Source organism: Mustela nivalis (assembly GCF_964662115.1).
Source record: "Mustela nivalis genome assembly, chromosome: 11".
NCBI lineage: Eukaryota > Metazoa > Chordata > Mammalia > Carnivora > Mustelidae > Mustela > Mustela nivalis.
The window spans coordinates 82,813,871-82,834,975 of record NC_139030.1 but is presented as its reverse complement, the minus strand read 5'-3'; the positions used below and the strand labels follow the sequence as shown (position 1 = coordinate 82,834,975).

At 46.7% G+C, this 21,105-nt stretch overlaps 1 protein-coding gene across 5 annotated transcripts in view; it reads right to left on the bottom strand.

The window, feature by feature from the left end:
* Nucleotides 1-20,715, bottom strand: part of PAX3 (paired box 3) — a 98,618-nt gene extending 77,903 nt beyond the window's left edge. For 2 of the 5 annotated variants that reach the window (XM_082690417.1, XM_082690421.1), the window contains exons 1-4: nucleotides 20,197-20,715; nucleotides 18,663-18,898; nucleotides 17,159-17,288; nucleotides 15,902-16,036 (exon numbers count right to left, since the gene is read on the bottom strand). In XM_082690417.1, coding sequence (XP_082546543.1) covers nucleotides 15,902-16,036; nucleotides 17,159-17,288; nucleotides 18,663-18,898; nucleotides 20,197-20,281 — 586 coding nt within the window. In that variant the 5' untranslated portion in view covers nucleotides 20,282-20,715. Of the gene's footprint in view, nucleotides 1-1,841; nucleotides 1,976-3,976; nucleotides 4,059-15,901; nucleotides 16,037-17,158; nucleotides 17,289-18,662; nucleotides 18,899-20,196 lie in introns of those variants that run through there. The other 3 variants (XM_082690420.1, XM_082690419.1, XM_082690418.1) reach the window with 3 other exon arrangements.
* Nucleotides 20,716-21,105: the final 390 nt, after the last annotated feature.

Below are 21,105 nucleotides of genomic sequence, written 5' to 3'. Positions count from 1 at the left end.
TGTCACATTTGCAAAAACCTAATGGCATGAAGATGCGTGGGGTCCCTTCCAGAGTCTGAAAGGGCCCACACAGGTGAGGATCCCTAGAACTCAAGGTTCATTCCCTCCATGATGAGCTCACCTCCAACAAGGACTCCTCTTTCATCCTCCACTTGAGGGGACCGGGGGGAGATGTAGACTGTTTCTACATGCTTGTGTCTGCTGTCATTACCTAATACTTATAAAACATCAATCAAGTCTAAGTGCCAGCATTGGGGGCTCAGCAGGAATTCAAGATCATTCAAGAGTTCACAGACATGACAGGCTGTTTCAGAACCCCATATATCAAGGGTGGAATAAATCCCAGCTGTTCTACTGGGAGGTTCATGGCTTACATCTTCCAGAACAATGTGTTGCTGAGGCTCTCCAGGACCCCAGCACTGAGAGTCTAGGAGTCACTGGCCTTCCAAAAGACTCCTGGAAGGGCTTCAGTGCACTTTCCAGAAGATTTCCAGCCGGCAGATCCATCATGATTGCCCCTTGGGCCCTAGTCCCCTTGAGGAGGGGAGCCTCATTTCTTTTAACCTCTGACATCAGTCCAGGTACCACGAGAAGTGTAAGAGCTCAGGGCACCTGGGTGGCTCAGTCAGTTGAGCTTCCGGTTTGGGCTTGAGGTCATGATCTCATGGATCGTGGGATGGAGCCCTGTATCAGGCTCTGTGCTTGGCAGGGAGCCTGCTTGAAAATTCTCTCCCTCTGTCCCTATATCCCTTCTCTCTCTCTGAAATAAATAAATAAGTAAATAAATCTTAAAAACAAACAAACAAAAAAAATGGTGTGAGGGCTCAGATCAGATGTCTGTTCCTTGGGGAGGGTTTTGAGCTCTGAGGCCCAATGGGTCCCACAGTGCCCTCCCAGACCTTTCATGTTCTTCTGGCCCTGCTCTTTGCCAAGAAGACCAAAAAACACAAGCCAAGGCTCTTCTCTGGCACCCCGTAAGTGTGGAGAATCCATCTGTGATGGAGAATGCTCTCGGCCTCACCTGGACCTGCCTCGCCTGGAGAGCTGTACAATGCCCTGGGAGGTCATACTCACCAGCAAGAAGCTCTCTCATTTCAGAACTAGTCTTGCCATGCACCATGAAGATAGGATCTGCAGGGGTGTGTTTTGAGTGGCAACTGAAACCTATTCCTTGCCCCACTTCAAAGGTTTCCTTCCTACGTGGATACCTGGAATTCTGCCATTAGGAATTGGTTCCTCCGTGTTAGGTTATCAGCTCCCAGCATCCTCTTGGAAACTGCCAACATCCCAGGGAGAGGTAACCAGTTGAGTCTCGTTGTGAATGAGGAAGAGCTTGGTGGAAGCTTCTGTTATATGTGTGTGTGTAGGGTAGGGGTGCACAAGAGGAAGGTAAGCCAGATGGAAGCTGGACAGGGGTGGGGGATTCAGGGAACATACAAAACAGACCTCCCTCTTTTTACCCAAGGTCAGCCCAGAGAGGCCTTTGTGAAAGGAAAATAGGAGAAACATTTTCAAAGGATTTCAAAGGCAGAACACTGAGGGTAGGGAGATTTTCAAACATCCCTGCAAAAAGCCCAAATTGTTCTGGTAATATCATTTCCTATAAACTATAGTTTGAGTGACAGTTCTATTTTTCCTAAAGCTTTTCCAAAAGGATTTTCCAAGTACTAGGAATTTCAATGTGAAAGATAGTCATTGTCTTTCCTAATGAATTTAATTTGGGTTCTCAATTAAAAAAAAAAATAAAAAGGATTCATTTCAGGGGAAGAATTGTTAGTTTAAACCAGTAACATTAAATTATAATAATTCAATAAAATGATAAAGTTAGACAGCAAACAAAATTCAGACCAAATTTGGTTTTCTACGTCATTTGTATTTTGTTATAAGGAAATCGGTCCTCTTCTTATCAGCCCAAGGTATATTTCAATACTCCGTTACAAAGAAAAGCCCGGGGGAGTGACTCGGTTTCAATTTCCTGGAAAAAGGAGAGACTGCGTGACACCAGAGTGTGCCAGGTAATGAGTCCTTGCTGCCACCTGCAGAAGATCTGTAAGTGCCCACCCTCCACTGACCACTTACTGAGCCTTTGAAGGAAACAAGGTGAGGTGGTCTTCCACCAATTGGCTTTTGGCTCAAGAATGCCCTGAGACACACCAGCTGGTACTTTCCACAGGCAAGAAGACACTGAGGAGTCAAGGCCCAGAAAGTTAACTGGAAGAGCCCAGAAGCAGAATCCCAATTAGGCCAGTTGAGTTTCCACCCTGGCTTCCTTCCTGGAACCCAATCCCTGGATGATGCGGGACCTGCCAAGACCCCCGCATCCCTCCATGCCCTGGACTCTTCATCCCGGCTCTCTGCTGTTTTCGACCTGATACTGAGATCCCAGTCTCCCCTTTGCCATCTTTTCTTCAGACAAAAATTCAGCAACTATTCAGAGCTTGGCAGGGCCAGTGACCACAAGCAGACATTGGCTTCCAGTAAGAAATTATAGAAGTTGCCTTTCTGCCGCCCTCTGATGAATGCGCGTCGCGCGCACACAAGCCCCGGATGTGCCCTGTCTGCACAAAAGCCAAGCGAGTCTACCACCTGGAAAGCTTCCACACTGGATAGCTTCCCAAATCCTATTCCTCTCCGGGGTATTGCTAGTCCCCACCCCACCCCCAAGATGCTGTGAGGAGACCCTGTTTATTGGGGGGACTTCCTGACATGGACTCCAGGCCCTTTTAGAAATGCTTCCAGAAGAGAGTAGAAGCTCTCCTCTTTTTCAAAGAGAACCAATGATTCCAGACACTGAGATCCCACTCATTTGCAAATCATGAAATGTAAAGTTGTCTCCCCCAAAGAATCCATGGGTCCCTCTTTATTTATTTATTTATTTATTTATTTATTTAAGATTTTTTTTTTTTTTTTTTTTTTTTTTTTTTTTTTTTATTTATTTGACAGAGAGACACAGCGAAAGAGGGAACACAGGCCGGGAGAGTGGGAGACGGAGAAGGAGGCTTCCCACCGAGCAGGGAGCTCAGTGCGGAGCTCAGGCTCGATTCTAGGACCCTGGGATCTTGACCTGAGCCGAAGGCAGCTGCTTAAGGACTGAGCCACCCAGGCGCTCCCCGCCACCCTCTTAATTTTAAAAAGCAACAAATCTACCGGTCAGGAGAGAGAGCAGCTCTCACACCTAAGTCCGTCCTTGCTGACAAGGAGCCAGCCCCTGGACAAGGCTCTCTCTTCACCTGTGTAGGGGAGCACAACAACATCAGCATCTCAAGGGTGGTTACGCGGCCAACGTGGGTCTGAAAACTACTACGTATTTTCTTCCAGTCTAAATTTCTGTTGAGAACATCACAGCAATCTGACAAACAAATCAAACTTTCTTTCAGCATGAACCCTCCTTTGGCCCTCCTCCCTAGGTAGAGAGCTGCATCCTTCTGCAGGTAGTAATCCGATGTCACAAATGACAGGTCTGATTCAATCCAAATTACGCACAGAGCTGGGCAGAGAGGGTGGCGGGGGAGGGGGAGCTGCTTTTGATTCTTCTCAGCTCTTTACCGAGGCTCTTAACACCAGGCCTGTTTACATGTCCAAAGTGACTCCTTCAGATTTCCGCAAGCAAGTCAGAGGGAAAACAGGGAGAGAACCCAGAGCGCTCATCTAGCTGCCTTCTAGGGGGAAGTCCTAGCATGAAGAGAGCAGACCTTCCCTCCTCTGCCTGCCCCAACTGTGCTCTCAAACTGGAGGCAAGAAAAGTCAAGACAGAAGATTGGTTTTGTTTTTCCGTTATTTCTTTTTTTAAGCCAAATCAAGATCCTGCTTTTTCAAAAAATAAATTCTTAGCTCCCAGCTCATTCTCCTATTTCTGAAAGGCCCACTCCTCCAGAGGAATGACCTGAAATGTTCACTCCGTAATATTTACTGGCATTTCCATCTTCCGCTTTCCCAGGAGGGTTTGCAGAAGGTTGTTTTGCTCCTATGGCTGGAACACGGTTCTTCCTGGCTCATTTCACGGACTCGGACTTCAGCTTAGGTAGGCCAGGTACGCAGCAGCATCAAGAACTGAATTCCTGGGCATCAGATGTAAGGGAAAATAGGCTGAAACGATTTGAGGGAGGCAAGGTATGTGCAAAACCATAAAAAGTCCTTTGTGCATAGAAGGGAATGGATACATGCCCCTTAAAAGTTTGTAAAATTAAAAATCAGCCTTTCCCAAACTCAAGAAACCCCAAGAACCCAGGCCAGCACTTCTCAAAAATTAGAAATATAAGACCCTGTTTTATTATTCATGGCCTGCTCTCTTACTAGTTCAACCCTGATTTGGTGACCCTGACAGACAGCTTCTCTCTTGTAACTAAACAATCAAAGAAGTTGCCTCAAAATTGCTATAAAATTGTCCATAATTTTTGTAGCACAGAAAGAAAAACAGCTAAGAATGTTTATCGCAAATATGTTAATATACGATGAGATATGGGGACTGAAATGAACAATAGACAAGAAAAAAAAAAAGAGTACAAAGAGGAACCAAAAAGTCAAAAAAAAAAATAAAATAAAAAGCTTTCTCTGGATTTAGAGACTGTTCCTTTTAGAGCAATAACTGCTTAGAGGAATTTCCAGAGGGTAGTCAACGTTGGCAGAACAACTCCCTAGGCAGAGATTTCAAAACCTGTTCTCCAATACGTGTACAGTGGTAGAGAAAATTGTTTCGTTTTTTTCATGCATGTGGCCACAGACAAACATGTTTCTGCCCCGCACTTACGAAGCAAGCCTTCCCCTGTTTGTTCTCAACATAGTACCAAAATTCCACCAAAACTATCAAAATTACAAATGTCTTCCCTTTGTGCCTATCATGGACAAATTATTTTTACAAATAAACGCACACATGTGCCAGATGGTGTCATTTAATTGGAAACTACCTAATACTAGATAAACCATCATTTGCCAATGCAATGGAATACTACACAGCTGTACAAAGGGGCTGTGGAAGCCCCCAGACCCTGATGCAAAGTAATCACTGAGATACATCCTTGGGGGGCGGGGGTTGTGTGCAGGAAGCAAGGCACAAAACAGTTTCTATCATGGGCTACCATGTGCACAAAAGGAGAGAACATTTTTAAAAGAGAGAGTGAAATATCATTGTTTATTTATGCGTAGACTCTAGAAAGGTGACCAAGATACAGAGGGACACTACGGAAAGAAAACCTGTTACTGTCTATCCCCCTATATCTTTGGAATTATGTAAGAGCAAAGGTTTTACCCAGCCAAAATAAATAGGATGATTTTAAAAATGGAATCTGATGAAGTTTTTGCATCCACAAGAGGGCAATCCTTGGAATCAAAGAACGCTTCCCTTTTGAGGCTGAGAGTCAGCCCCCATAATCCAGGGATCCTCTTGCACCTCAAAGCCTTCGGGATGGGGGTGGGGAGGCAGCACAGGTCCAGAAGGAAGGCCCCGTGGCTGGCCAGCAAGTTTTCATCAGTTCACTGGGGGCCGCCAAGCAAGGCTCCCGGGCTGCCTGCCGAGAGCCTAAGCCCCAACAGCTGCATAAACTTGCCGTGCCCCAGCCTGACCTATTTCGGAGACAGGTCAGACCAGTGCATGCGGGGATAAGAAAACAACCTTCCTTCTCTGCAGTGGCTGCACCAGCAAGCAGCTCCAGCAGGGGAAACTCGGGGGCAGGCGCTCTCCAGCTCCCCAAACCTCACAAGCCAGGCGACTTTATTTTCAATTCTTGCATTGCACCGGGATAACACAAAAGTCCCCAGCTTTGGGAACTGGATGGAGGGAAATCAAGTAGAAAGGTCATTGAAATGTATCCTCCAGCTTAACGAATCCTATTTTGGAAAGTTTCTTTAATATTGGTGAACTCAAATTTGATAGGAGAGGGGGTTAAGTAGAATCATGCACAAAGAAAGAGGAATGTACACAGCCTCACATGGGGAGCTAAGAAGATACTTAAGAACAATGAAGTAGCCTGAAGAGGGCACAGAATGAGAAATTGTGCAAAAGCAATTCCATAAAATGAAGCATTTCGACAGAATTTCAGGAGTACAAAGGCACGCATGCATGAGACCTATTTTCAAAAAGCAGCCTGTTTGTCAATGTCTGATAGAGTGAGAAGAACCTGTTGAAAAACAAACAATGAAAGAAAGAAAGAAAGAAAGAAGAGTTTAATTTGGAGGACTCTAAAAAAGCCAAGTTAATCTAAGAGAGAAGAGTAATCTTTGCAGAACTAGGAGAAAAAAATAATTCAGAAGTATCTTTTGACATCTCAATGAATGGCTTTAGAATTTTGCTATTTTTCTTATCTGGTAAGTCAATAAAATCTATTATATTAAATAGCCGCTCACAATCTCCATTTTTTGACGCAGTGAAAGTGAAGTGTGTGTGTGTGTTTGTGTATATGTGTGCGTGTTCCTTCATTGTTGTTCCTAAGCTCTGAATTAAGCTTTTATCTGCCTTTGGGCTGAGCCCATCTGCCAGCAGGCTGGTCACTTTCTGCATGTTCGGAGGGTTTCCTCCCCCAAGATTTTGAATTTTCCTATGATACATGTAATTTGCATACAACTTGCATCTTCTCATTTTCTTCTCATAGCGCCCTGGGAAGCTGATATGATGTGGCCCATCTTACATATGTCAAAACTGAAGTTCAAGGGGTCACACCTAAATGTGCTTGGTCACAATTTTAGAGTGAAATAAGGGATGCAAGAAAAAGCCACTTTTGCCTTGGGTAATAGGCTCTTACAGAGCAAGCAAAAAGGCAGGAAGAGGGACTTAGGGTGTGTTTAAGTCAGAACAGACAACACTCAAATGCTTTAGTGGACCTCAATCAGGAAACTGGCCAAGTAGGGATTGAGAAAGAAGAAACCTGTTGCTTTTCTTATAATAAAATGAATTGGACCAATTAATTTTCTTTAGTTCAGGTTAAGCTCAACCATGGTAATTGACACACACACACTCACTCACCCCCACTGGCCAAGATTTTCTTAATCAAGATAATATATTAGAATATTGGGAGAATTTTAAAATACGTTTGAAGATAGACTCTCTAAGCCTACAATTATTTAAAATAAAATTTTCTTTAGAAAGATAGGCCCTATAAGGGAAATAAGAAACATATTAGCGTCTCCATACAATACCCAAGTGCTTGTTGGCTGGAGAAATTATGTCTACACTAGGGTTTGCCAAAAAAAAAAAAAAAAAAAGGTAAGAGGGGTATGTTGGGTGTACTGTTACATATCTGTGTACCTGTAAAATCAACAGCCTACAAATGTAGGCTTTCTATTAAAAATGCAAATTTGTATGTCACTATGTAAATATTCACTAGGAAAGTACACAAACATTAAAACAGTCCTATGTTACAATATAAACTGCACAGCAATCAACTTTCCTTTCTTAACTATTTTACTCTAACTTATTTATTGTTTCCATCTAATGACATAAAGGCAGGGACATTTAATTCTGCAGTTGTTTCCAGAAATATGCCTACCAGCAGATTATAAAAATTCTCAAAATTTACATTTAAGCCTCCATAAAACTGTATTATTTGAACTCACAATATGACCTTAGACATTTTTTAATGCTAAAAATCAGTGGTATTTCCTCTCCCTTAGTTCCATGTTGGTCAGCCAAAAAGAGTCTCCCATCCTTGTCACAAGTATTTTGATTAGCTATTTTTAAATGGAATCCATCGATGAGCTCCTAGAACCGAGATTTTGTTACTCTACTGCTATCGATGCATTAAATCTGGCCAAAGAAAAGTACCTACAGTCACGAAATTCCTAAGTGGGTTGAAGGAGAGAAACAGCCAGCTAGTTTGTTATTGCCTGTCATAAGTTCTAATTTGTTTTACTGAGAAAGACTGACTTCCCAATCACTGCAGTAAGGAGGGCATAAAAACTCAGACTACTTTAATCAAGTTGCTTCACCCCAAAGAGAAGAGGTTCTCTGTTGTTGTGTTGTTGTTTACTTAAAATCCTGCAGCAAAAATCTAAATGCTACAAAGCTTGCTGCATGCAATGTACAAGGTAACTCTTTCTTAGGATTTTCCTTCCTAGGAGAGATGTGCATCAAATCAAACTCTAAATTGTACACCACCCTTTAGTAATATATACTTTCTTCTTTAAAAATAGAAGTTATCTGTTCGTCATTTCTTAGTTTTTATCAGGAAGTTAGGAAAACAGACATTGAAGGTAAGAATTCATTGAACACTTCCTTAATCATTCTCAGCAACTAATTTCTATGGTTTTCATATTTCTTTTAACAATGGTGAAGTTTCTAACTCATCTCCCTTGAATAGATGTTTTGTAATGTTAATGGGCATTTTGACAACTGTGCCTGTTCCTTCCAGTTACAAACTGGAAATTATATATATTCTGGTTATTTAGGAGCATAATCCTAACACAGATAATTTGAGAGAAAGCTTTCTTAGAAGACAGAAGTCCCAATTCCAGCAAAAATCCAATGCTACGGGTGCTCAGTGTTTGGCCCAACACTGCAAGACAGAGCTGAGAGCTGAACTGTGACAATCTCTATCAGAGACCAGGAGCAACAGGGCAAGAAAAGCTTTCCCAACAGAGCAGAAGATGGTCCTCTGTTCCCACGTTGGTATGAATCTTCCAAGAGAAGGGCAACTACTAAAATTCCCTTTCTCTTTCTCTGGCCACAGTTCCTCAGCTAAAGGCAGCCAGTTGTTGTTGTTGTTGTTTTGTTGTTGTTGTTTTGTTGTTGTTGTTGTTGTTCTTCTTCTTTTTTTTTTTAAATAATATCAAAATCATATTTAATCTTCCTTACTTTATTGAGATATAATTGACATAAGCCAGTTCTTGAGTCAGTAATTCTTCCCTGGTACTGAGATCAGACCTAGTTTAGAGCCCAATTCTGCTGCCCTCCCTGACAGTATATGAACACATAGCCTGATACCCAAGAGGGGAAAGTTACTTTAACTCCATACGTATATGAAATATACACGTACATGTGGAATACCAGCAAAGAACTCTCTAATGTTGCATCTGGACCCAAGACAAGGTAACCGAAACAGATCTGAGCTGACTCACCCTTCCAGCTTAATCCATTTCAGACAGTTGCTCTACACTGAAATGATTTGGGTTATATCAAAAAAACATTTGAGCATAGGTAGAATATTAATTGGGAGATGATAATAGAATATATTAAAAATATCCACTACATCAAGAAAATATATAGATATGACGTATAGAAAATATCTGTATGTCAAGACTCCTCTTATTCAAGAGTGAACAAGAGGGTTCCTGGGTGGCTTAGTTGGTTATGCGACTGCCTTTGGCTCAGGTCATGATCCTGGAGTCTCTGATCAAGTCCCCAGTTGGGCTCTTTGCTCAGCGGGGAGTCTGCTTCTCCCTCTGACCTCTCTGCTCTCTCTCTTTCTCTTTCAAATAAATAAACAAAATCTTAAAAAAAAAAAAAGGAGTGAACAAGAAAGAATAAAACCAAAATGAAATAAAGATACAGTCCTATGCACAATTATTTAGTACTGTAATGAGCACAGTCAGAGAAGGGGATTCAGGAAGACAAATCCATGATGCACATTTGAATATCCAAAGCCTGAATCTGGCATAAATTTCACAACCTCAGAGTGATTTGCTGGCATTTGCAAATTAAGCACAGAGATGGTATTTCAAAAAAAGCCCTTGTAGGAATTTTAGCTCTCATAATAAAAGAAAAAAATCAATCCAAATATATTGAATTCTAAAGCTAAAACAAACAAACAAAAAAGGCTAATAGTTCATCTAAAAATCAACAGCCAAGCAGTTATAAAATCATTCAAGGGAAGATTTTTTTTCCCTAGCATTCAACAGCGGTGCTTAATAAGAATTGGGAGGCTATGCTGTTACCTCAAATTCTGATGACTCTAGAAGTGTAATCCACTGGACAAATGAGCTTTTATTTTTGTGCAACTGGAAATAGTTTACTGCCAGCTTAATTCATAGTGACGAACTTATAAACTCTAACGATGCACAAACTATACACACAAATACATGTATATGCCTACATTGTAGGGGGTTAAAAATATGCATGAGACTCATATAACCGTCTATAAACACACAAAAATATAGAAACACATGTAGAGAAATGTAGTCAGTATAACTCCTACTTTCCCATGTATTTAATTATTCCCCACCAAGTTTTACATTAAAAATCTGACATCTTTCCCTTCCATCATTCCAGCTTAGAAGGCAACTTCGGTGAAAAAAAGTTCCATATTTAAAAATTTAGGGACATGCAGATAGTAGCTTCCATGCTTCCGGCCACCCTCCAAAAATAAGAATCTATTTGATGATAAATTCACCATCTTAGCCTAAGCTCTAAACAAGAAATCACCATAGGATAATTAAAAACACCCCATGAATCTCTTCTCTAGAAACCTACGACATGTAACTGGTTTGGGTTCCTATTTCTTAAAGAGAATTTGGTCAATCCTCCTTAGAGGTTTCAGAGGAAAAGGAGGATTTTCCAAGACAGATAAGTTGAAATGATCCCGCTTTGATCTCTGTGGTTAAGAATCCCTCACAATAGAAGATGGCCACTAAGGGGCCGGGATCCCGGCCTTTTAATGCGTAACAATGCAATCAACAAACAGCTACTTAATCAATATTTGGCCAGAGCTGCTGAAAACTTCCTTTTCAGATTTTAATTCCTAGTTGTAAAACAACCCCTGAGCAGCCAGTGAGATAAGGCATTAAACTGACTGCTTAATTGTCTGTTAGTGTCGTGTTAGTTATATATGTACATTCTTAATGGTTCCTTAATCTTTATTTACCCGCATAAATAAGTTACCTGTCTAGAACCCCACCGAACTGAAACTTCTCTGTCCCCCCCCAGTCCTGGACAAACTCTGTCTCACTCTTTGTAGCTGCTGTTGCAACTTGTAATTTTCATTGGCCATTTACTTTCGTAGGATTTAAACATTTAACTTCATGGTTAGGAAGGATTCTTTTTTCTTTCTTTTTTTTTTTTTTTTGTCTTCAGATATATTTATTCATGGATATTGCAACTGGGTTTTAGTGGCAATGCTCTTATTCACCTGATTGATTTCAGCATATCCCTCTCTCCTGAACCGCGGAGCACTTGCTGGTTCTGCCTCAACGCGGTGGGTTTTATTGCGAAGCCCTGGGGACTCTTAAATGACCCTTCAGTAATTATTACGCACTTGAAGCCCCTACGTCCCCGTTCCGGTGCTATCAACAATCAAATCAAGCCCCAAAATAAACATACGATTTCAAGCATTAATTAGAAAATCTGCATGTTTTCAATAAGGCTAGAAAGTCAACATGCCCCAGCCAACCAAACAAAACAAATAAGCAAAAAAGAAAAACCTACAAGACCCAAATTCTGGTGGTTTGTTTTCTTTTTCTTTTTCCCTTTCTTTCTTTCTTTCTTCCTTTCCCATCCCAACAGAAAAAAATCGTTAACGCTATGTCCTTGAAAAGAACGCAAGGTGGTGTTTTAATTTGATTGAAGTTTTGATATTTCCAATACACTTTAAATGGGTGCTATTTCCTTTTTGAGTAACCTAAGGGCTTCAGAAAACAGAAAATTCGCTCAAAAGACTAGAGGCGACATTGGGGTCAAATTTGGGATTCTGACAAATGGACTTGGAGAGTGGGCTGTCCGCTTTAATAAAGGTTCCGATGCCACAAACCTAAGATCTTATACCCTATGATTTCAGTCTGTGGGAAAGTTCCTCCCCACCCCACCCCCCCACCCCCGCCTCCCCCGCTTTGCCTCGCGCCAAAATGTCCTTCCTTGCTAAGTCGGGGGGAAGAAACGGCCTTCCGTTCCTTTCGACTTCAGTAGCTCCCGCTAATGATAAAGTGCTCTTTTCGTGATTCCATTGGAAATGAAATAGTTCGAGGGCCTTTAAAATTTTTCTGCATTTTTAATTGCTTTCTCTTATGCCCCGCTGAAAAGCTGACGTCGTCCTAGATATTTCAAGAAAAGCTCACAAGTTTACAAACAAAACGGGACTGCAAAACTTTTGTCACTTTTACTTTCTCAAATTAAAAAAAAAAAAAAAAAAAGACCTGCTTTTCATAAGTGTCAAATAGGAAGCGAGAGATTCGAACGGAATATAAGCCTGAAACGACCTATGGTTGGGGTCTCTTAGCCTCATCTTTGAAATCATTGCAAACCTCTCCACGCTCACTAGTGATTTTTAAAAGAGGAAAGCAAAGTCCTATGAAAGTGTATCTCCAGCCCCAGTCAAAACATCAATTGGGCAATCTGGCCTCTCTCCCCCTGCACTCCGGAGCTGCCACTTCAAAGCCGCTGCAACAAGTCAGTAATTGTAACGTTGCATCTAAATATTTAAGCGAGAGTCTTGCCGTCGCGTGTCCCACTTACAGTCCTCATCTGTCCTCTAATTCCATTACGGCACAAAGCAAAAATGTTTCCCAAAACTCACAAACAGGAAAAGCGTCACCCTTCTGGGGGACGAGGAGGAGGAGGAGGAGGAGGAGAAGGAGGAGGAGGAGGAGGAGGAAGAGATGAAGGAGCAGTTTCTATTGATTAGTCACTGCTTTTGTGTTAAGGGCTTTCTTTAAAATAAGAAAAAAAAAATGGGGGGAGGTTGCAGAAATTTCACTAATGTGAGCCTCAGGCAAGAGAGGAAAAAAAAAAAGGAGAAGGAGAGGGGGGAGGCGGGCTGTGTCTAGATGAAAGTGAGAAGGACATAAAGGAGGCAATTGAGTCGGCTGCAGCCCGGCGAGCTAAGCTTCGAGCCGGCCGGAGCGCAGGGGAGGGGGCGGCGCGGCGCGGCGCTTTGGCGCAGGGCGCAGGAGTGGGGGCCGACCCATTGTGGCGGCGCCCGCGGGCCCGCTCGGCCGCTCTGGGGGAGGAACAGAGGCGCCCATTGAGTGGCCGCAGAGGAGGCTGTACCCACGGCCCCCGATGCTGCGACCGGGGCTTGGCTCCTCCGACTGCGCCTGTTCCGATCTCGGTGCTGGCCGGTGGCCCGGGACCAGGCGCAGGCGGTGGGGGGGAGGGGCGCTTTGCTGTCCCCGGCCTCCCAACCTTCTCATTCCACCCGAGCAAAGGAGCTGGAAGGGTGGACCCAGGAAGGGGGCACCGCGTCTAGTGCGCGCCAGGGCACAGGGGCCTGAGCGCGCCGAGTCTGCACGCTGAGCAGCTCCTGGATTGGGCAAGGGACAAGGGAAAGTGAGAAGGTAAACGGGGTCACCTAGGAGAAAGGCCAAACACTGGACAGAAAAATGAGAGTAGCTCTGACATCTTTCAGGGTGCTTCTCTAACTGTGTCCTAGAATCTGACAGGCAGGAAGATGCCCCCCCCCACCAAAGCCAGTCTTAACACCCCCTTTCCTTCCAACTCCCCCACCCCCCAGGAAGCTGGAACCTCTAGAAGAGAGCGCCTTGCCCTGCTCAGGGCACCCAAAGGTCCTTTCTCAGGCAGCCTCCTCCCTCTGGGCTAGGGAGCTCGCGGCACTTTCTCAACAGTCACTCTATTTTACAGGTGGAGCAGCCTCTGACTTTTGGTGCCCAAACAACAGGGGTAATTTTTTGAGGTTTCTAGACTTCGCTTTAAACTACCCTTCACTCTGTCCTTTCTCTGTGCCCTTCTTGCCCTCCAGGGCTTATCCGGAAAGGGAGCTAGAGCCGCTTAAAGAGAGGGACACTGCATCTTCTCTGACAACCCCAAATTAAATTAGGTTTCAGCCTCTGTGGAGTGTGTGTGTTTTCAGCGGTACAGCCCCCGCTGCGGAGAATACTCTGATTTTAAAAATGGTAGCAATTGCCCTTGAATGGCAGCCGGCCCAGCTAGACGGCCCAAAAGACTAGAAACATTTTGTAGGTGAAATAGCCACTTTTTCCACGCTGGAGAGTCCATAAAACTTCCTGGCGCAGCAGCTATTGGAGCTCATTGAATAATTCATCCCTCATTGCAAGCCCATAATGTCTATTCTCGGCCCTTTGTGGAGCTGTTTTCTCTTCTTTTCTCCTTGAATTATAAAAAGGTTGCCTTCCTTTGTTCACATCAAGCTGCTGCGAGCTGGAGCTTTGTCTGGGCCGAGCTAAAGTGTGAGTTTCAATGGACTCTCCAGGCTTTGTCTCCCAAGTTCATCTCCAAGTGTAGATTGTGTAGAGAAGGCCTTCTTTGTAAAAGCTGGAAAAGTTGTACAAATGTTTGACCAGCTCATTTGGGGCGTTTTGTCTCCTGGGCCTCGGTTGCCTGTGCTGCGAGGGAGCGGCCAGTCTGCCGCCAGGCGCCTCCAGCAACAAGTAGCCAAGCTGTGCTACCCCCACGCTGCTTCTTGAGCCTCTCTGATAGCTCTGGGCTTCCTGCCCCTCTGCCCGCAGGGGCCCGTTGGGTTTGGGATTGGCTGGTTTCTCTCCTTCCTCCATCCCCAGTACCCCTCTGCTGCATCTAAGCCTGGAATAAAAGCTGGGGTGTCTCCTGAGAGACTACAGCAGAAAAGCACCGCTCCTGAAGGAGGGGCTTAGGCAAAGATCCTGTGAGTCCCCTGCTTTTAAGGAAAACAACAGCCTATGTATTTCCCTGCCCAGCGAGCCTTGGTTTTTGGTGTCTTTTCCTAATTGCCCATGTGTCCCAGAACATCGACACTTTCTGTTGATCCCTGAAATCAGCTGTTTGAGTTTATTTATCACATCTAAGTGTCTCTTCAAGGTTGTGGACAGATTTTGCCTTGGCTGCTGCCATCACCTGGGCTGGGCAATGAAAGCAAAAGGTGTGACCAGATTTCTACCTACAGTCCTACCCTGGAGAACACCTGCTGAGGGTACAAACCCAGCTGGTCACAGCGGGTGTCCAAGCCCACCTGAGGAGCCTCGTGCCCTTCCAGGACAAGTCAAAACTCAACACAACCCACCTAAGTCCTGGGCCCTGAAGGGGGCAACTCAGGGTGTGGCAGGGGTGCCAGGCGCCTCCTGACCCTCTGCGACTTTGAAGAGGTGTGATCATCCCTAAGACCAAAACTGCAGAGTGGAAAACTGCTGCAGGGATCCCTTTCCGGTTCAACTTCCACAGGTTGGCTTTCCTTTTGGGAAGAGGGAGACACCTTTAGATTCTCCAGACCCTGTGTGGCAGGTATAAGGGAAGTAGGCTGCTCTTATGGCTCCAAAGGGGAGACTTTTTCTTGAAGATGACAGGTCAGAGCTAACAAGGAGCAGGTGGCTTGCACCTTCGGATGGAGACAGGGCACCAACACCACAGCCCCAAGAACCCACATCTTAAGCTGATTTTCCATCCTAGACACACACACACACACACACACACACACAATCAAACCCCATCGCATCTGAAAACCAATTTAAAGCACAAAACAACCATCTTACATATATATATATACATATATATGTATATATATATGCATGATGTACTCTGTATGTATTTATAAGGCAGTCAAGGTGGTACAACTCTGGAGCCGCACTGCCCCCAGAGAGTTTTGAGTCCTCCTCTCCGCTCCCCTCCTCCAATGATGGGAACCTATCTAGAGATCTGGGCCTTCCCTTAGGACGCAAAAGTTCCTTCAACCTCCAGAGGCTCACAGACTGTCCCCAGCCCCTCAAGCGCTCCGAGACGCCCGGCCCCGCACACCTGAGGGCAAGAGGGTTGCCCTGCACCAAAACGCAGTTCGCAGTTCTAGACTCTGAGCGGCTGAGGCTGGTTCAGAAGAAAGACTTGTAAGTAGAAAAAGAAAGAAAAGATATTTTTGTTTCAGTTTCAAGTACGCCTCTAGTCTTTCACTTGAATGCTCTTTCCCGGGTGCAGTGGATATGACCGAAGAAGGACCTTGACCCGAGCCGGGGCCCGGCAGCGCGCTCGGGCCCCCGACGTCAGAGCGCGGGTGCCGCCGAGGCGCGGGCCCTGAGCGCGCCGCTCAAGCGCGCCGCCGCTTACCACGCTCGCTCAGGATGCCGTCGATGCTGTGTTTCGCCTTCTTCTCGCTCTCCTCGGCCTCCTTCCTGTCCAGGTCAGCCTCCTCTTCTTCGCCTTTCCCGAATTTACTCCTCAGGATGCGGCTGATGGAACTCACTGGGGGCAGGAGGAGGGTGAGAGCGCGGACGACTGAGCCTTGCCACGCCGTGCAGGAAGGAGCCTCGAATCCCCAGCCCAGACCCTAGAGCGGCTGCCCTGCACAGTTGGCCTGTCTCCTCCTGCATCTTGGGGCATCCTCGACCTTCCACCACCCCTTCAACCTCCCGCTCTAACCCCTGCCCCCCCCCCCCAAATCCTCACCTCCAAGTTAGATCCGAGAGAACCGCCGCTTCTGTCCCTCTCGTCCCGGCGGAAAGCATTACCCCTTTTCACTCTATAGACGGGGCTCTAGATCTCGACTCCAAGAGACTTCTCCCGCCAGCCCACCCAGCATCCCCTACCACCACCTGGGTATTGGGCCTCCGCGGTTGGCGTTAAGGGAGGAAGAACCGCAGAGGACCCGTCCCCTGCAATTCAGCTTTTTTTGAGGCTATAAAGGGTTTAAATTTCAACTGCAGAATCGTTTCCTATTGTAAAAAATCAAAAGAAAATGCACTCTCCCCCATTTATTTTTTCCAGATTCCAGTCTGGTAAACAAATCCATACTCTTGAAATATCTCGTTCTCGCAGGGGGGAAAGGGAGTTTCCTTTTAATTAAAAACAAACTCTCCCGCGCGCCCTCGCGCTCGCCCCTGCGTTTGTCCCTCTTCTCCCTCCGCCTTCCCCCCGGATGCCCGGGGCGCCGGATGGTCCCTGGGACTCTCGGGAAAAATCCGGGCCGTTGCTGAAGCCTTCCCTCCTTTGCGCACAAGGGAAAGCCTCGGCTGGCGCAGCCCCATCTCCCTTCGGCTGGGGTTACCAAAACATTTGTTTCTCTTTAAAAGGGAACATCAATATTAATAAACGCCTGGTCTCCGCCTCGCGCTTCCTGCCTTTGCCTCCTCAACAGAATTCCTCTTTGGGGAGCCCTTGGCGGTCTCTCAGCCCCAGGACCAGCAGCTCAGCCCCCTCTCGGTAAAACACCGCGAGCGCGTCTGGCTCGTGAATATTTCAGGGCCCTGGGAGGGGCTGCCTCCCGATCGCCCAGATCGATCTTCGGGGGTATTGTGGCTCGGATGACCCGCCTGGGGAATAGCGTCTGAGGGCCGTGCCTCAGGAAGACGTTAATGGGCCTGGTACCTGAGGGCACAGTGTTTCGATCACAGACAGCGTCCTTAAGTAATTTGTCTCGAATTTCCCAGCTGAACATGCCCGGGTTCTCTCTTTTGTATTCCTCAATTTTCTTCTCCACGTCAGGCGTTGTCACCTGCTTTAAGAGAACAGGCAGGCAGGCGTTGGTACCCAGTACTCTGGGCCAAATGTGGGGGCCCTACGGCTTCCAGACCCAGCGGGATGCTCTTTCCTGCACCCTGGGGGGGAAGGCCCCTTGTCAGCAAAAGGACCCCAACTCTCTGAAGAAGTTCATTTTCAGGAAGAAGTAGAAGTGGGATCGCCCTACCCCTGGGGGACCCTCATCTTTCCTAGGTAAGCTTAGACAATCAGGATAAATTAAGAAAACTCATAACATCTTGGGGGTGGGCAAAGGGTATACTTTCCAATCCCTGAAACTAAAGAAAGTCAACTCCTTACACAGAAACAACATGAAAATGAAACTAACAAGGGGGAATGTTTGAAAGAGAAGCAAAAAAAATCAAGTTAGATCTGCAACTTGTACTTCTCCCAAAAAAGCACAAGATTTTGGCTAAATTGAAGAACAGAATTAAATGCAAAAGCTAATTATGTAGGCTTTAAAAAGTAATCAAATATGGATAACAAATATGGATAATTTGAGAGAGTAGCTATTTTCTTTTCTTTTCTTTTCTTTTCTTTTCAATAAAAGTAGTTCCCAGAGATTCTTGGAGAGTTTGCAAGGGGATCTGGGGCCGGGAGAAGATGGGGAACACGGCATTTGGAAGTCTGCAGTTTACCAGAACCCTCCTTTTGATTCTGCCCTGTGGCAACTAGGAAATTAAACTGGATTTTCCCCATGTCCAGAAGAAAAGACAGACCCTGTGTAATCCCTCCTACTGAGCCTTAGCCAGTGTGACTCTTTCATTTTTTAAAAGGAACCAAAATATTTTGAGGATTGTACCAAACTGCTTTTTAAATGCCAAGTCATCTTCTCCTTACAAAGAAAACAAATCACCCTGACTTTTGACTCCCTGAAGACAATTTGGACAGGAGGAGATTGGAGGACAGAAGGTGGGAGAGAAAGCCAAAAGCAGCTCCTTAGATTAGGTTTGGCAAGGGCAGTGCAGTGGATGGGAGCTGGGGAGACTCTTGGGGAAGAAACCAGCAACAGGTGGGCACATACAACTGCATATTTTAGGTGTCTGCCTATTAAAATAATTTGGTGAGTATACTAGGGTTCTGATACATTTTTAACAATGCTTTATCTCCTTTGCAAAAAGGCTGGAGTTTTCCCTTAGCATTCATGGAGGAACAGCGGCCCAGGCAGCAACGGAGTCCTCCCACCCCCACCATACGCAAGCATAGATGCACATACACCCCAAAGGACCCTTCCCGGTCTTGAAAAATAACTCCTTAGAAAGCCCTAGATGACAGTCCTTGCCCCCTGCCCAATGTTCCCTAAGGCAGAAGACCACAGACCCAGAGGTCTCCAGGCCCAGGCGCCCGCGCTCACCTTGGGCTTGCTGCCGCCAATGGCACCTGGACGGATGGACCCAGTCTCCTGGTACCTGCACAGGATCTTAGAGACGCAGCCGTGGGACACACGCAACTGGCGGGAGATGACACAGGGCCGGATTCCGTGGTGGGCCATCTCCACGATCTTGTGGCGGATGTGGTTGGGTAGCGGCCTGCCGTTGATAAACACGCCACCAAGCTGGTTGACACGGCCCTGGCCAAGGGGAGTAGACACTGGGCACAAAAGGCAAAAAGAGAGGCAGAGGGAAAGTCATTTTCAGAGAACAGAGAGCAGCCTGGAAACCGAGCCCACATAATTTCGCACACTTTTGGACAATCAACATGTCACAGTCAGAGCGCTGAAATGGCTCGACACCCAGCTACCAGCCCCAGATCCTTTTCCAATCACATCTGTTCACATTATGAATCAATTCCGGGGCACATAATCTTGTGTGAAGGGACCAACAGTGGCAAAATAACTTGCCTCAGAGAAACTGTCTTCCTTTTGGGCCCAGAGAATCTGGCAACTTTGGGAGATGGGGAGACCTGTGGTCAGTATCTTGAAGTTTGCTCAAGAAACAGCGTCCTGGCAGAGAGAAAAGTTGACCCTGACGCTGGCCTTCTGGACCTCCACTCACACCAAACCATGCTCAATTGGAACGGCTCCCTTTCTAAGGGACTTGGAGGAAATGACAGCCATTGGGGTTTCTGGCTAAGAGCGCAGAAGTCAAAGGTCAAAGAGGGGCCTAAAAGGAGGCTTCAGGTCTCAGCACGTGTCACCTGTTACACCTTGAGATAGAGCCCACAGGTGGGTCTGCTCACAGACCCCCTCACCTCCATTCATGCTCTGGGTATGACATTTTACTCTAGACCCAGCCTAAAGGGCCCGCGGCTGGATCAAAATCCTCTTCAGGCGCTCCAGCCTCGCAAACTCTCCAGAAGCACTCAGGTTTGCAAGTTTTCCTGCCTTGAGGGTCACTTCCACATGACCGAAAGGCAGTTCCCCAAAAGGGTTATGGAAACTTCAAGATGCCACTTGAGATGAATGGAACTCTAATTAATTAATCAATTAATACTAAAAATTCCCAGCAGGATGCCAGGGAATGTCGGCCCCTACACTTTGCACTGGTAAGAAAATTCTTTCGGAACTAACTAGAGCTTAGCAAATATGGGTGCTGCCGGGACCATTTTGAGATGCTTTGGGTTGGACAAAATTCGGAGAAGTTGCTTTCCGGTGCTCAGGAGCTGGTTCATCCCTTCCCCACCACAGCATTTCCAAAACAGCAGGAGAAAGTGGACCCGCCTGGAACAGGCCTGGCCGTCAGGCTCCGCAAGGGTTTGCCCAAAAAACTGCGCTCTGTTTGCAGGGAGAAAATCGAGTGGAGATCTCCACCGACTGTTAGCTTCTGGGGTAGGGGTGCCCAGCGGATGGGCTCCCTGGGCACGCCAAAGAAGCCAGTGGAGACCCTGGGTAGAGTGGAGCAGCCCGGCTACGGCCCTGGGCTCCGGGCGGCGCCGAGGCCCTCCCTTACCTTCCAGAGGGAAGCCGCTGCGCGGGTAGTTCTGCCCCGGGCCTGGCCGCATCATCCTGGGCACAGCTCCGGCCAGCGTGGTCATCCTGGGGGCAGCTTCGCTTGGAAATTATATCCAGGTGAAGGCGAAATAGAAAGGCAAGCGCGGCTCTTGGCGACCCTCGGAAACTCCCCGGAGCGTGGAGAGCCCCTCCCCAAAAAGGCTGGAGAGAGAGGGAGGGACGCGGGGAAGAGGACTGCTAGTCCAGAGCGAGGCTCGAGGAGCAACCGGGGAAAGGGGCGGGCAGGGAGGCCCCAGAGTCCAGGATCGCGAGCCCAGGGCGGAAAAGTTTGGTGCGAGTCTGAGCGAGTGGCCCTGAGTCTGGGGGCGCTGGGGAGGGGGCTCAGAGCTTCGCGACGAGCCAGGGAGGGGGGGTGGGGGCGGGAGCGCGGCCGGCCTGAGTCTCCTCCCGTCGTGACACCGAGTGCCGAGATCCGGGCTCGGGAGCATTTATTAGTTCTTTCACCCAAAGCTTGGTCAGGAGCCCTGAGCTGCGATTGGCCGACGGGGAGACCGTCCCGGGTGGCGGAGACACGCGCTGATTGGGCGACAGCGGCCACTTTCTCTTCCCATCCGCGGCGGTGCCAAGGCCTTGGCCGGCCCGGCGAGGGACCCACGCTGCGCCCCTTCCCCGGAAGAGAAGGGCAGACCCGTGGAAACCGGGAGAGAAAGCCCGAGGGAGATAGCAGCTGCAGAGAGAAGAGGAGTCCCTATTTCTCTTTCACTCTACGTGTGTCCCTCTCTCTCTCATTTAAACTATTTCTTTGTCTCTGTCTCCGTGCGTATTTCTGTGTCTTTCTCTGTCTCTGATTCTACTCCTCTCGTCCCATCTCCTTGTCTGTGTCTCTGTTTTTCTACCTGTGACTTTT